The sequence below is a fragment of the Ambystoma mexicanum genome, chromosome 12 (assembly GCF_040938575.1).
Source record: "Ambystoma mexicanum isolate Mex_15411 chromosome 12, UKY_AmexF1_1, whole genome shotgun sequence".
Taxonomy (NCBI): Eukaryota; Metazoa; Chordata; class Amphibia; order Caudata; family Ambystomatidae; genus Ambystoma; species Ambystoma mexicanum.
In genome coordinates, this window is record NC_090936.1 from 187,599,720 (window position 1) to 187,616,931 (window position 17,212).

The 17,212-nt window shown below is 43.6% G+C and overlaps 1 protein-coding gene across 1 annotated transcript in view; it reads right to left on the reverse strand.

Annotated features, from left to right (window-relative positions):
* The window catches only part of CRY1 (cryptochrome circadian regulator 1), a 232,938-nt gene that overhangs the window by 33,415 nt on the left and 182,311 nt on the right, over positions 1–17,212 (reverse strand). Inside the window, exon 12 of the mRNA XM_069628274.1 lies at positions 11,141–11,248. Coding sequence (XP_069484375.1) covers positions 11,145–11,248 — 104 coding nt within the window. The 3' untranslated portion in view covers positions 11,141–11,144. The remainder of the gene's footprint in view (positions 1–11,140; positions 11,249–17,212) is intronic.

Sequence of the window (17,212 nt, forward strand, 5' to 3'; positions counted from 1 at the left end):
AGTCTTGATGAGCATTGGCTGCCAAGAACTGCTTCCTACAATGTATGCATTGTTTAAATCCTGTGGCATTTGGCATGCATCAGAGGGAGGCCTCACACCAAAGAAAAATAATAAAACGCACCAATCCGGATAAAAATGAGAGTTAACAGTGTAAGGGTACAGAAGTAAGAGTCTGTCACAGAGATGGCATATTGGTTGGTGTACACTTTTATTTACAACACCAAAAGGAAAAGAAAAGCCTATCCTGCCCTACTTACTATGGGGGTTGCCTGACCTCATCAAAACTACTAAGGAACAGTCAGGATGTCTATAAAGTAAAATGTCCACCGTCCTGTGTCTAAACCTATTTCTGTCCCTTACACTTTCAACTAACTAAAGAAAAGTGGATGCCTTATTAACCCAGAAGTTGGCCCCTCTCACTCTGGATGCAGACTCCCACGCACAGTTCTTGTACAAAGAATATATGGTTAAATGTTCACTGCTTGCATGTTCAGACCAACTAAAAAACACTGTTCCTCAAACTCTTGGGAGGAACCCCTTTCTTGGATCATGCGTCCATTTCTGAACGTAATACAGTTCCTCAGATCTTCTGGAGGAATCCTTTGCCTCTGTCCATTTACACAAAATAAACCTTTCCAGTCTTTTATCAGGTCTGGTTCATAACCTGCCAGACCTGACAGTATACTTCCTCAATTGTATATCAAGTCTGGTTCACTAATCTGTCAGACTTGGCATCACAACTTATTAGCCCCAAAATAAGTTTGCTTTTTCACTGATTTCCAGTTTTATTTCTTTGTTTCTAGTCATGGTCTCCCCGACTGCTTCTGGGCTCCAGCCCAATGGTTGTAGTTACCTCTGCACTGACGAGGGCCTTCAACCCTAAGAAATTTTACTGTGGGCTTTGCCCGATTACATTTTGGTCCCAGACAAGCTGCACGCTGGCAGGGCTTTTTCCACTTTCATGTGGGTCGCAGACCCTGTTGCTCTACTCCTGTGGGTTATCCTCCCCTCCTTTACCTAGTATCCATTTGGACAGACCTGGTATAGTCTCCTGCCAGGCACTATCCCACATAGGTGTGATCCTAATGTTGATATCATCTTTGGTACTCTATCTGTTATCCCATTCTAGTCTTTGGGATGTGTTTATCTGCTTTACAAAGTTCTTATCACTATGTGAAATTCTGCTGTCATCCCCTTGTGCTCTCCGGGATGTGTTTGCATGGTTTACCAAGTTCGTATCAAATATAATGTCACTTGTCTTCCCTTGTGCACTTTGGGATGTACTTGCATGGTTTACAGAGTTTGTATCAAATATAATGCCACTTGTATCGGCTTGTGTTCTTCGGGAAGCGTTTGCATGGTTTACAAAATTGACATTAAGTAAAATGCCACTTGTATCCCCTTGTGCCCTTGGGGATGTATTTGTGTGGGTTTTCAGCTCCTCCAGCCCCCTCAACACCCTAGCCACCGGTCTGACCCTTTCCCTATCTTTAGGAAGCATCTGAGTGGTATCCGGTCTCTTTGGCTGTTGGAGCGGTGCTTCCATGTTGCTGCCACACTCAGCGTTCTCCTTCTCCTTGCAGTTCCCCAGCTTTGGATTGTCCCTCACGTCTCCAGCTGCCTGCGTCTTCCTTCTTGCTCTGCTGCTGCTGGTTTGGCTGCCTTCCTTCCTGCTGCCGGTTAGGACCACCTGGCCTGGACCTCTCTGGTTGCCAAGACTCTCTGCGTCCCGGCTCTCAGCCTTCATGGCCCCCACGGAACAAGCATCTTTTTCGACTCTGTATTCTTTTCTATCAAGCTTGGGTAAGTCTCCTTCCTCATCTCAGTCTTGTCAAGAACACCCTCTATTTTACTATAAAATATAGTGGTATGGGGAACCAGAGGGACCTGAATGGGGGAAGAGGTGAGTGGGGACACCAAAGGAGTGAATGGCTACCACATTCTCCCAGGGTCATCGTAACGGGTTCCATGAAGGATTTCCTTCCCCCATGAGATCATCCCGATGAGTACCACCCGCAGAGGGGATATCGGGTAGCGGCCTCACCTCCATGACGCCATGGGAGCAGTGACAATACCATGGGATTCGTCACAACAGCAAAAAATTAACACCCCAAAAATGGGTTGTCACAGAGCACTGCAATTTTGACCTGCCCAGAAGGTGGAAAAAAACAGAACTGGGAGTTGCGGTTGGTGACGTGGGGGAGAGTGTGACATAGATGGACGCACCCGTGTAAGAGTCCCATAACTTTGATTACGTTTTAATAGAGCCAGCCATCTTTTGAAATCTGCTTTTTTTCCAAAACTACCTGCGGATGAAGGCGTTCCAACCAATTGGGAAGGAGGGAGAGCAGGACAACTGAGAAGAACAAGTTACTTACCAACTATAACGTTCTTTCGACTGGATGTTCCTCCCACGTATTCCTTATGTTTGATAAATCCACTTCCAGCTTGCTGGGCTCGGAAATTTTTTCACAGTAGAGGGTGCTGCACGTCGACGTCCCTCGAGTCGGTGTCCCTCGAAGGCCTCCGTATCGGCGCCGACATCACCATTGGCATAAATAGTCTTGCGCAGCGTCTGTTGTTCAGTTCAGCTTTGAGGTGCTGTGTTTGCCTTGTATGAGATGGTTAATACCCTTGAAGGAGCGTAGGCTGCAACTACAAGGGAAGTTTTACTGCGGGGAAGGATGGGAGGGGTGATAAGGAATACGTGAGAGGAACATCCAGTCGAAAGAACGTTATAGTTGGTAAGTAACTTGTTATTCGAATGGATTGTGTCCTCCCACATATTCCTTATCTTTGATAGACTCCCAAAGTAATAATGTGTAGAGGAGGCAGGAGTAAAACGAAATGTTTCCCTTTATAGATGCAGAGTGCAACACAGCTTTTCCAAATCTCGTCTCCTGGCTAGAGCAGGAATCAAGACTGTAGAATTTGGTGAAAGTATGTGCGGATGACCATGTGGCAGCCGCACATATGTCTTTAATTGGAACTCCTCTTTGGAGAGCTCAAGAGGCTGCAATACCCCTGGTTGAATGAGCCCTGAGGTGTTGAGGGGGCTCTTTTCTTGCCAATTTATAGCACTCTATATTAGTTAATATAACCCTTCGTGAGATGGTCTGTTTTGTAATAGGTAAACCTAATTTATGTCCTGCATACCCCACAAACAATTGGTCTGCTTGACTAATCCTCGCAAGTCTGCTAATGTTAAAACTCAAGGCACGCCTTGGATCCAGCCTGTGCAATCTCTCTTCCTCTTTCCCTGGATGGGGAGGAGGGTAAAATGAGGGTAATGTTATTTTTTGTGTGATGTGGAATTCTGAGACCACCTTTGGGAGACAATTCGACTTCACTTGAAGAACTACCTTATCTTTGTGAAAGATTGTATGTGGAGGTTTGCAAAGCAAAGCTCCTAATTCGCTCACTCTTCCGGCAGAAGTAGAAAGACTGTTTAAAGAGTGAGAAACCTTAAAGAACAGGAATGAAGGGGTTTGAATGGAGTACCCATTAGAAATTTCAAGACTAGGTTTAGGTCCCACAGTGGAATTTGAAAAGGTGTTGGGGGAAAGACATTAGTTAACCCTTTCAGAAATTGAATGACTATGGGTAATTTGAAGTGTGAATGCTCCTCCGCAGTGCGCTTAAAGATTGACAGCGCTGCGAGGTAACCCTTAATTGTGCCAACTTGAAGACCTGAATTTGCCAAGTATAGCAAAAAAGATAACACCATTGGTGTACTGCATGAAAAGGTTCAATATTCTTTTCTCTACACCAGCTGCAAAATGTGTTCCAACGACAGCGGTATAAAGATTTTGTTGCTGGCCTTCTGGCTGAAAGCAACTCCTCCACTACATCATCTGGGAGGTCCCAATCCTAGTATCTCAACCTTTCAGAAACCAGGCATGAAGGTTGAGGGTCCTGATATCCAGATGGAGAACCCAACCTCCCTTCTGCGAGAGAAGATCCTGTCTTTGCGGAAGACGAATCGGAGGACAGATGGACATGTCTAGAAGACCCGGGTACCACGTTCTCCTGGCCCAATCCGGGGCAATTAGGATCATGGGTTTCCGGAATATTCTCAATCTCCTGATCATTTGAGGAATGACAGGGACTGGAGGAAACACGTCCAGAAGTGGAAACTCCCAGTCCACCATGAACGCGTCCTCTAGACTTCCTCTCACGGGAAATTGCCTTGAGCAAGACTGATCACACTTCCAGTTGATACTGGCGGCGAACAGATCAACTTGAGGGGTTCCTCAAAGGTGAAAATCTCTAAAAGGTCTTCCTGAGCTAGTTCCCACTCGTGGGAGACTGTTATCTGCCTGCTCAGAGCGTCCGCCATTGAATTCTTCTCTCCCGCTATGTGAACTGCTGATAGAGAGATTCTTTCTTGAATTGCCCAGAACCAGAGCTGCATCGCTTCTCTGCGCAGTGGCAGTGACCCTACCCCTCTTCTTTTATTGAGGTAATGCATGGCCACTGTGGTGTCCGTCATTATCAAGACATTCTTTCTCTGTACTGATGGCAGGAAAGCCTTCAGTGATCGCTCTCAGCTCTAATAGGTTGATGTGTAGTCTGGACTCCGATGGAGACCAACAACCGCTGATGGTCAGTCGTTGGCATGGGCTCCCCGCTCTGTGAGTGAAGCGTCTGTGACTACTGTTATCTCTGGCCATGGTTGCCAAAACTGTTTCCCTTTCAAGATGTTCTCCCGGCAGGCCCACCACTGAAGGTCTCGAGCCACTCTGTCTGGGATTAATAGGAGATCTGACATCTTTCCTGAGAATTGTGATCACTGGGTCCTTAGCGCCCAATGGAGAGATCTCATTCTCAGGCGAGCCTCTGGCACTAGAAAAATTCAGGATGCCATGAGGCCGAGCAACCTCAAAAAGTCGAAGTCTGGTAGACTCTCGGCATTTTGAAACCTGATGACCATCTGTAGAATATCTTGAGCCCTCACCTCTGGTGGCAAGGCTTTTCCCAGGGATGTGTCCAGGACTGCTCCAATGAACTGGAGTCTCTGTGATGGTATCATCTGTGACTTCTTTAAGTTGAGGGAGAAGCCCAGCTTGTGGAGGAAGTGGCAAACATAATCTAGATGGATCTGAGCCTGTTCCGGGGATGCTGCTCTGATCAACGAGTCGTCCAGGTAGGGGTAGACATGAATCCTTTCCCTCCTTAGACTTGCAGCCACAACTGCCATTAGCTTGGCGAAGACACTCGGGGCGGAGGTCAGCCCAAATGGCAGAACTTGAAATTGATAATGAGAGTTGCCATTGGCAAACCTCAAGTACTTCCTGTGCTTGTGATGGATTGGCACATGAAAGTAAGCATCCTGAAGGTCTAGAGATACCAAAAAGGCCTGAAGCTGGAGGGCCTGAAGGACCTGAGAAAGGGTTACCATCTTGAACTTGTCTTTCCTGAGGAATTTGTTTAATTCTCGCAAGTCCAAGATGGGTCTCAATCCTCAGTCCTTATTCGGTATTGGAAAATAGGGGGAATACCAACCCTTGTTCCTCTCCGCTAAAGGTACCGGTTCTATGGCACCTTTCTCTAGCAGGTCTGAAATCTCCTGCATAAGGAACGGCTCTGGAAGCTTCAAAGAGTTGTTCCCTGGTGGATGACTCTGTGGAGTGTGTAGGAAAGGCAGGCAGTAACCTTGGGTAACTGTTTCCAATGCCCAAGCATCTGACGTAATAATCTGCCATTCTGTCAGATATTGAGTTAACCTGCCTCCTACTGGTGTTTTGTGTGGGAAGACCTCAGAGGAGGTTAGAAGCGGCTGACGCAGATGCTGAGGGTAAAGCATCACCTGCTGATGCAGGTTTGGTACCTTTGACCCGTCCACCACGGGTGAATCATTTCTGGCCCCTTTGAGCTGGCTGCCCTCTGCCTTTTCCAAATGCAGAGTAAAAACGAAAGGGCTTTCCCTTCCAGGACGTACCTGTGGGGTGATTTGGAGTTTGACGGATTGCAGCCCCAAGTGATTTTGCTGCTGCCATTGGGGTTTGCAATTTCCCCAGGCTGTGATCAGCTTTTTTGCCAAACAGAGAGGTGCCGTCAAAGGCATATTCAGAAGCCTGGCTTGTTCATCAGGAGCAAAACCGGACTTCCGCAACCAGGGAAATCTGCGGATTGTGGTACTCACCGCCATGGCTTTGCTGATGCTATCAGCAGAGTCGATACCTTATTTGGAGGGACTCACACATGCGTCTGTTCAAGAATGCGTCTCGTTCCTCCCCTTCTGGGAGACAGTCAGCCGCTGATGAAGCGCACTCCCAAAGGGTGTGGCTGAATCTAGCTAGCGTGCAAGTGGCGTTAACAGACTTAAGTGCTATACTGCATGCTGAAAATACCTTTTTAGACATGGCATCAAATCTCTTGTCATCTTGGTCTTGTGGTATAGTGGGGTATGCCGACTTACTATTTGATGACGTTGCAGCCTGCACTACTAAACTCTCTGGAGTTGGGTGCTTACTTAAATATTCAGGGTCTGAGGCGGACACCCTGTACTTTTCAGAGAGCTTTTTATTTACTGCAGGGATAACTTCAGGTGTTTCCAAATTTGCAGCTATTTTTCTCTGCAATGCAGCATGAAAAGGGACTATAGGGTCTTCTTGAGGCCTTTTAACTAAGATGTCCGTAAGATCATGTTGCTGGAAAGAGGGTGCAGGTGTTGTCCACCCCATAAATTGCATAATTCATGCCATAAGGGCTCTGTAAGGCATCTTCTCCAGGTTCTGGTCTGGCAAATTCTGCCTCTGGAGAGGTATCTATGCCACTGGCATCTTGTAAATATTCTTGTAGATCTCTCAATCTATTCTCCTGAGAAATTAGCTCCTCTGGAATGGGTACTCATGTTGTTTGTAGCCCAAAGGGTCTCTCATTGTCAGAGTCCTCCCCTTCCTGATACATAGAGGATAAAACCATGAAATAGTCAGATTTTGGATAAGGGGTAAAACCCATTTCCAGAGAAGAAGGAGCCAAATTGGTGGATACTGCTTGGGAAAAAGTTGTGGTTGTCGATGCAGACGTTATAGGTCTCAACAAACTTGCAAATGGTATCGAAAAACTCGAAAAGGGCCTCGATGTATTCGAGAGAACCGGAATCCTACTCTGAGTTGTCAATATTGTCGATGCCACTTTTGACGCCTTGGGGAGAACCTTCGACACCTCTGGTGCCAGTGGCGCAGTTGAGGTTTGAGGTTTCGAGGACCTATCCTTCATCGGGGTCGACAATGGCGTTGATGACGGCGTCCATGACACAGACTTGTGTGTTAAAGGTACCTTTGACGATGGCGTTGATGACGCAGTTTTATTCGATTCATTTTTGTCTTTACTCGAGGGTTCATGATGCTCCGAGGGTTTTTGTTCGCCGGGTTCAACGACTCAAAGCGTTTTTATTTTTTGGGTCTTTCACCCGGGGTATCACCTCTAGGCATCTCTGAGGGGGTCAAGGCAGTGTTCTCGAAGACCCTAAGCATTTTCTTGTGATATTCCTCCCACTTAGCTGGAGAGCTGTGTTTAGTGGGGCAGGTGACCATTTCTGGGGAATTTGAGGATGAAGAGGAGGGAGATCTATGACGCCTCTTCTTAGAGTGTCTCAGTCTCGAAGAGTGGTGGGAACCGCTTCGAGATCTCGATCGGGAAAGTTTCTTTCGATGGTGAGGAGACGAATGTCTCGACTCAGCCGAGGACAATTTTGAAGGGGTAGAAGATTTAACTGCCTTACCTCTTTCTAGCTTCCCCCTACACTCCTTCAAGGAGTTCGCCATCATAGACATGCCGTCCTCACATTCCGAACACTGGTGCTCTGATCCCAGGTACCACAAACAGATCCTGTGAGGATCCGTTAATGACATCTTTTTACCACAATCTTGACATTTTTTGAAGCCGGATCGTGGCGTCGATGTTTCGGATGAAGATGCCATCGTAGGATATTAAGATTTTCAAAGATTTTCGATGAGTAGAAGAACCGAGCGTTACGTCTCCGAGGCTTACGAAGCGTGGAAAAACGGAACTGAGCAGCCAACACTGCGTGAGACTATTTATACCAATGGTGACGTCGGTGCCGATACAGAGGCCTTCGAGGGACACCGACTCGAGGGACATCGACGCGCAGCGCCCTCTACTGTGAAAACATTTCCGAGGCCAGCAAGCTGGAAGTGGATTTATCAAAGATAAGGGATATGTGGGAGGAAACAATCCTTTTGAAATATATGTATGGTCAGACCTTTAAAGATCTGTATATGTTTCAATATTAGGACAGCAAAAACATATGAGATTAACTTGTCAAATGTTATCTCTATGAAACTTTGACACAGGCACATCTCTTATCATCCAGACAAGGACTTTCCAATTGCAGTAATTGTGGATCTATCAAAAAGGAGGCATAGTTTACCATCCAAGGTTAGGCAAAAATCCATCTAAAACCCTATCCTATGTGTGACAGTTTCAGTGTGATTTAACATTTTCATTGCCTGCATGCCAAATATAATTTTGGCAAAAGCTAACCATAAGGTTACATTGCTGTGGATAGAACATCACTCTTATTTCAAACGTAATGACCAGAAATGCATGATGGTTGGCCTTTTCAATGGATTTAAGCACACTATCAATCAAATACATCTACAGGTACTGGTGGTGGTAGCACAAACTAGGCGAGGCAGTAGTAATGCCAGGTTTCTTTCACAGAGAAAATTCTTGCGGATAGGTCAATTGAATTTGTGGCCTTACAAGAATGAATAATGAGAGTAATGTACAATGTTTCCTTCAAATAAAACTACCCAAAAAGATGTTCAGAGACTTCATTTGTGAGATCTTTTTTGCAGTTGCCATGCCGGCTATGCTGGCTGGTTTCGATAAGTGCACTTATCAAAAACTGTTTCTCTGAGCACTCATATTTTTGTAAACTTTGAACTAGAAGCAATGAGGTCCTGACTTTAAAGCACCTTATTCAACTAACAAGGTATATATCTAACATATATTTTACACAATGCAGATACTTCAAAGAAGCCAACACTACATTAACACAATATAAAAATAGTTATACATTCACAAAAAGTCAGGGAACTCATGTTGGCAATAGTTAATACTTTGGCACAAGTTCTTCAAAATAGTGACTGAAAAGGTCATTCCCAAATGACTTCACTGTTCCACAAGTATTGATTCTTTCAGTTTGGTAGGGCAGTAAAGAGTCAGTGTACTGTGAGAAATAAGTAGCCTATCCTATTGCAGAAAGGAGCCCAACATGTTTTGGCCGGTGTTACAAATGTCAATGACAAGTGCTGTGTGATAACAATAAACATATGAAAAGAATTTGAGGAATAGCATAATCCCCCAAAAAGGTTCCAATAAATATAAAAGGCAAATAAGCTGCAGTCTGAGAAAAACACATCATTGTATTGAAGAAAAACAATGTGTTTGTAAGAAAGCCTACATTGAATAAGGATATAAATATTGATGGATTATCCTGTGACATGAAATTACTCTGAGCTACTGTAGTAATAGTGGTAAAAGGGAAACGTAATGGATATTGAGGGGAGTGGATTGTTTATGACTTCATGATGGAACTGTAAAATTCTCTTTTTGTAGCCTCATTGCCCACTAAACATGATGACCTTCTATTATCTAGTCACCTAGACAAAGCCTAATGTGCATTTCAGCCAGTTAAATAAGGGGGTATAGCTAGCTTTGCAAGAAATTTGGTAACATGCTTTGGAAAGACCCTTGAATAAGTGAATGCATCTCTTAACAATTTATCGAGGACTCTTAAGTGTTTAGTTGGAGGAATGTGTATATAAAAGTGGATATGAAAGTGATAGTTAAGAAATTCTAATGACAAAGAAAATTTTCTTTCTCAGTCTAGTCCTCCTTTTAAATGTAATTTAAAGAGGTTAAGCTAAATCTGCCATATGACGGCACTTTGTCTTTAGCTGTATTTTTTTAAAAGAAAAAACATTCTCAAAGTAAAGTTAACCTTAAGTGACGTTTATCAATAAGAAGCAACATGCTATGACGTTCAGACAAGTGACTAGCATAGTCCATCTTAAATGTTTCCAACAGCCCTTTGTGGGGGGACATGAGACAGGACACAGTTCTGAACGTTTCTTACATTGGACATTTGTGGGTGCAATAATTACAAAGCCAAGTAAAGACTAGTTTAGGGAAACACTTCAAATTATACAGCATCCACTTCCCATTGATAATGATGTCTCCTTTTAATGAAACCATGCCGTCATCATTGGTGCTAACTACTCTTATATGCTAGTCTAAAGATGAAGAAAGGCATCCCGTCTAGCTCAATTTTGCCGACCTACACTTTTGCCAAATGTATTTTTGCAGATTGTTTTGTGGCAAAATGCATATGGTAAGTGGGGCTAAGATATATATGATGTGGGGTTAAGGATAGTTAGAGGGGTGTGGGGGTCTCCCCTCTAATTCTGATAAAAAAAATCTGTTAAAGAAAGTCCTCATAAGTGGAGGTTGGCGGAAAAAAATAACACATTTGTTTATAGAACCAGTCATCTGCTTCATGGGCGTGGTTTCAACTTGCAAACTCAGAAGATCAATGTGTCATGATGATATTAAATATCACCAGCAACAAGTTGAAGTAGCAATGAATAAAAGGAATATTATTTGCCAACCTCATGATCTGACTGGAGACAAAAGGCATAATCATAACTAACATCTTAAACTACGATTTTCATGTGGCACGAAGTAAAGAACTTGAAAAGACTTCTGTACATGACAAATAGTATGTTTCCAAACACCAGTCAACAAACATGGAAAAACTGCATATTCCATGATGTAACCTACAAAGAACATTAAATGATGTATTGTAAAAAATGGAAAGGGAAAAACATGAAACAGCATTATATAAAATTTGAAAGGTGGACTTGTTTACAAAATTAAAATATAGCGAGAAAGTACCTACATGATCCTATGCTATCTAAATTATTGACCTGCCTGCAAAACTACCAACAAAAGTGTGATTGAAGATGTAAACATTAAATGATTCACATGTCCTTTGCCACGCTGTGCCTATACAATAATTATGCAAATAGTTAAATGTTTTACACAAAAGTTCATGAAATCACAATATCAGAGATTAGTGCATATGTGTATGCATCCAATAACTCACCCAATCAAAGACTGTTTTGTCGCTGGACTTTTGGCCCTATTCTTTGTATGTCTTCTTCAGAGTTAGGTCGCTTTCCATTGCTTACAACTGTGGCAAGGGAGCTTCTTCCTTGCAAATTAAAAGACAAAATTATAGTTTATAATTATTTTGCAAACAGAAAAAGAAAACTGCAGATGAAATGTTTCACAATGTGGACAATAAGGTCCACATTGTGAATTTGGCACATTTAGTTTGTATTCTGGAAAATAAATCATGAACTTGACTTCAACAAGCAAGGTCACAATGATCTAGTTATATTTGAATCACATTATATTCAACCCATTCAAAGAACTAATATTTACTACAGATCTTCCCAAAAACATTGCCAAGTCTTATGGACAAGGTCAGTCATAAGTGGCAGCTTAAATTTGGTGTCCAAATGTTTATAGTATTATAACAGTAGTAACTAAGGTTAACGAAAGTACAATGAATACATGGTTAGCAGTGAAGACGTTGATAGAGAAAATAAGAAATATAAAGTTTTACGACAAATCAAAAATAAATACTAAAGACGAAGGCAGCTAGATTGGCAAGTGATAGTATGAACAATATTGTAATATTTATGTTGTCTAGAAAAATACAGCACTATGCAGAATAAAATATTATACATTTAAAACCAAATCAAGGAAGTCAAAGGACGTTCCGGTGCATTGAAATCTCCTGGATGTTTAAACACTTTAGCATTTCAAATTGTGTTAATACACTTTGACAAATATAAATACCAATAAAAAGATGAAGGAGCATAAGAGAATGATTGTTGACAGATGGATTTGGGGTATAACTATCCAATGCAATATTTTCATTGTCACTTACCAAACCATATTTATGTAACCTAAAATGGTCAATACTTTGGCAGCTTTATACCAGAACATAGCAAATGTATATCTCCCATGATCATGAAAATATGCCAGTCAAAAATAAACAGCAAAACTAAATAACCATTGTAACCATTATTTACAAAATCAGGCACCCATTTCTCTTTTGTTGCACTTTCCATACTGGAAAATGTCTTTGAATGCAGTATTACACCTGAGTGTTCAATGGTGGAAAATGTTCAGGACCTTCACTTCTTCTGTTTGTCAGCTGGTTCTCTGCTGCTGCCCCACCACTTTTTGTCTGAAAACTCTGCTCTGTGGGATATTTGTTGTTGGCATGTTGGTATTATTGATGTTGTTTGCAGATGACTAACCCCTCTGTTAAAATATACTTTTTAGAGGAATACCTGTAAAATGGAACTCATAAGTTGGCCGGTGCAGAATTAACGTGCCAGTATTAACCTACACCGTCCAACTAATACCAAAAACATTCCTCATGGAGTCCAATTGAACGCCATGGAATGGGGATTTACATCCAACAATGGCCCTTGTAATTCAGCAGTAATACCGCCATACTGAGTGCTGGTATCAGTATTTCAGTTTGCCAGTATCCTGGAGGATTTACCACCAGGATACCAGCAAACCTGTAATGAAGCCCAAGGAATTGCAGTATTTCTTCTTGAGCTGTACTTGAGCTCACTGAATTGAAACTGTCAGACTTGTTCTTTATCCCATCATCTTGAGAGACCCAAATAGAGATACAATGAGAAGGTAAGATCAATGATCTTTTGTTGTGAGTCCTCCTTTCATTCTGCAAGCAGAGAGGACCTTCTCATGGTTAGGAATTGGCAGTATGTAGCATCTTACTGTTATTAGAGTGTTCAAGTAAGAGTTATAAAATAGAATGTGGAATTTAGAACCTTTAGGAAAATATGCAGTACTAGGAGATCAGTTGGGCTAAGTGTTTAATGCAGAGATCTTCAAACTGTGGGGCACGCCCCCCCCCGTGGCACATGGCCCACCGCAGGGGGTGTGGGGCGAGAGCCCAGCATTAAATGTAAAAAAAAGTGTTTTTACTACTAGCTGCATAGGGAAGTAACTCATCAAACTGGCCCACATTGGCCAACAAAGTGGCCCATTTTGACTGGCCTAAACTAGTATTTTGCATTTTGGTGTGGGCATTGTAATATTGCCCTATAGGCCAGTCTGAGCCTGGTGGCTCATCCATAATGGGCGAGGCGGCGTCCACCAGGTGGCCCCCTCACCCAATATGGAGGAGCCAAGGAGCCAGCCCAGTGAAACACTGAGCACTCCCTCAGCTGCTTTTTCCATAATGTAGATCTTGGCCCTGGTGTCATTTTGATGTCTTAGGATCTTGGGAAAGGGAGGTCTGTTAGAAGAAGCATTTGGGTGATGGACAAGGCTTTTAATTTTGCAGGAGGTACTGGGATACTTCTTTGCCTGATTATGTTAGCTGTGAAACCCCCTAAAATCTCCAGCATATTTTTAGCAAAAAGTGCTGTCTCTTTTGACTTACTGATCCAGAGTAAGCTGGAGCCTTTGTGAGGGCTGTGAGCGATTTTGCTGTCTTTACATTAATTATTTCTTATTGTGCTCCTCATCCATGTCCAGAATAAAAAGTTATAAACCATTAAAGGGTAGATTTTGAATTTTCTCGTGGACATCAAGTAAAAATCTGATGGCCCTCAACAGATTCTGTCATTGAAGAGTTACACCGCGGCTATTCCATTACCAGCATTGTCGAAAGGATGGTAGGAAGCCTCCATCCTACCCTGTGCTATCTGGCATGCCTCCGCTAAATCTGATCAGAAACTAGCCTGACACTCAGAAGGAAGTAGAGATTCGTAATCTGCCAGCTACTTCCACAACTTTGAATTGCCTCTGCCACCATCATGGCTTCTGCAATAGTCTGTCTCAGACTAAGGGAAGCATTCTGATAACATTTCTTGTCAGCTGCATCCAGAAACACGATTGTCCCATCATTGTTGATTTTGAGTGGAGGAGGATGATGAAGAAACCTAAGCTCTGCAAAAAAGTGCAACCTCTGCCACGATGGAAGAGCAGGCTGGGGTTGCACCATCACAGTGTTTCTCACCTGTGAGGACCGAGTAGTGAAGGTTCACCTTCTTAGCCACTGGTGGAATCAGTGCTGGTTTTTGCCAAAGATCAAGTACCTCTCCTGCCACATCTGTCTAAAGATAGATTCCAGATGTATCTGCAGAGCTTAGAGACAACACTGAATACAGAACCACTTGAGGCAGCTGTCTCTACAATTGTGATGTCCAAATATTTCATTAGGGTTTGGATCCTGTCACGAAAGGCCTTTGCCGACATGGGTACCTACTATATGTCAACTGTGGAAACATCCATGTCACCCGGGTCCTCTCCTGGCAAACCTGGTGGCAACGGTGGAAGCAGAGGAGATGTTTCTGCAGTAGAGGCTGAAGTAACATTGGTGGCATTGGGAATGTTTGTGGTAATAGCAGCAGTAGAGACACCAGCATGAGAGGAGTCTGTGTTAGCAGAACCAATGAGTCTTAAGGGGTGGAACCCAAGACGGGGGTGGATCCCAATGCCTGAGGGGTAGCCACTTGAGGATCAACACAAGACTCCATAATAGTTGTAGGCTGGGGCGTAACTGGTAACTGCACCTCCAACTTTAGGCCTTTGAAGTATTGCCTCGTGGATTAAAGTGCATAAGGTCTTGAAATGTCTCAAATAAGTGACCTTTTTCTCGAGTAGTGGTTGTAAGCCATGTCCGTCTATGCTCCTGTGCTCTGGGGCGCCAAAGTGGCAGATCCGAGTCGCCCCTGGCTGTGGGCGACCACACAACGTGAGGTTAAAAGGGAGGAATCCCCATTGAACCCGCAAGGGTGGGAGGAAGAAACCTGTTGGAGCTCTCGACACCTGCTGTATCAGATACTGCTGAAGAGACACTGCCCAGTGATTGGCCTGAGTCTGATCCTGATATTGTTACCACTGAGTATGGTGGGTCATTGTATCCTGCAGCTGTGGTGCAGTGATGGAGACCAAAAAGACTGAAGAGCAACCCTCAAAAGCACGGTGCAAAGAACCAGTTGCTGCCAGAGACCCTATGGACTCTCAGGTGAATACCCAGTAACAGGTGTGGTGTGGGCCTCAGGGCGAGGACCGGTACGAATTGAATTGCCCTCTGGACAGTGCCCTGGAATGAACATTCGCAGAGCCGAAACCACTCCGGAACAAGATCCTGTGACAGACCCCTAAGGGACCTCAGTGCAGGCACCAGTAGCAGCCTCCACACTAGCCTTGCGGGAGTAGAGAGGCCCCATTCATACAGGGCACTAGCTACACCCAAATGGGACCACCCAAGCCAAGACCACTTCCAGAAAGGAGTCACGTGGTTAGGTTGCTGAGGAGAAAAATGGCTCAGCTACCTTCCCGGTTGCCACAAAGTTCCTGAGGGGATCTGGAGGGCTGGACTTGAAGATCTCCTCCCTGAGTGTCAGCCGGTGCAACAGTGACTTCCGAGAAAGTGAGTCACACAGCAAGCAGGGGTCCCAGTGGTAAAGAAGCAGCAATCACTAAAATAGAGAGCATGGAGATCTGCTGTTGAAACCAACCTGTGACACCTTTTGCACACAGAAAAACCTGGTTTGCTGGCATGCACGGGCAAGGAACCGAGATGAGAGGAAGGAAAAAAAAATCAAAAAAGAAAATACAGCGTGGAAGCAGCAAACTGAAAAAAACACTGTCATGCGTCCAATCTGTCAAACACTGAGAAAAGGACTGAGAGTGAGGAGTGTGTGGGGCCGAATCATGAGCCTGGCCCCCTCTGTAAGTGCAGCCCACCTCCTTGTTCACTTTTATAAAAGGGAAGCATGCATTGCTGTGCTTAGGCTCCGGTCCCGTCGTTGCTCCACGGGAACTCCCATAAGTATGGAGCAAAGGGATGGTATGTAGGAGTATTTTCATTTCACTTTTGTCCTGCTCTCCCTACTTCCCAACTGGCTGGGACCATACTAAAAAGCTGCTTGAATACAAAGGGCGGAGGAGACAGCATATATAGGAACACATTTAAGGAATCAGGTTATGGAGCATCTCTTGGCATAAAACTTCATATTTTCTGGATGATGCACCTAAAGAACAATGCCTATGAAAAACAAGAGGAGTGTCCCTAGTGGCAGCCCTGAACATTTCCGAAATAGAGACATGCCTTCTAAAATCCAATGATGCTGCCTCGATTCTGTTAGAATGAGCCTGCAGTGTGTGCAGAGCCTCGCACGTCATAAGCTTTTGCTATGCAAGAAACACCCATCAACTAGCAATAGTGGAATTAGCCGCCATATTGCCAGGCAACATACTACCATGAGTTCCAAACAATTGGACCTATATGGTTCGGTACATTCTATATAGAATTTCAAAATTATTGAGCTATCCAAATTGTATAATGCCTTTCTGCTGGGGAGGTGTGACGTGAAGAATGAAAAACTAGGAGAAAGACCTCTTGATTTAGATGGAAATCAAAAACTATTTTATGATAGGATGAGACTGTGCAAAGACCCACCTTATCCCTATGAACATTGAGGCAGGGTTCCTTTGAGCAAAGGGCTTGTCACCAGTTTTGATTGCCAAAATAACAGTTTTCCAGGTCAACATATCTATATCGTAGGAAGTCATTGGTTCAAAATGTTAGCACAACAACACAGCTAACATAAGATTATGATCCCATTGAAGCATCAGCTCTTTAATGGGAGGTCATGAGGGAACAAATCCTTCTAAATGATGCCTTGTGGCTTCATTTGATAAAGAAACAGACTTGTTTCTATATTTAGGTAGGCACCTAGCGCCAAAAGGTAGTGCTTTCATGTGTCAGTCTTAACACCTGTAAAGGCTTAGTATGAGGTGAATGACATGCCATTTTCTATTGAGGCCTGAAGTGGGTTTATATTTTGGACAAGAGCCAAATAACAAAAACACAACCATTCACTTTTATATCGCTTTTTCATTGTCTCTTTTCCGGCAGCCGCCATAATACTCCAACTCTGACCAGAAAGGTGTAAATGGGTAAGAGCTAACTTCTTAGGAACAAAACTTTAAAGTTTAGTCATTGTAGGAAGGGATGACGTACCTGTCTTTTCTGCTGAGTCAGGGTATCTGCAATGTGAAGAATATCTATCGGTGAAAAAGATTCCAATTCTAGGAGACCCAAAAACAG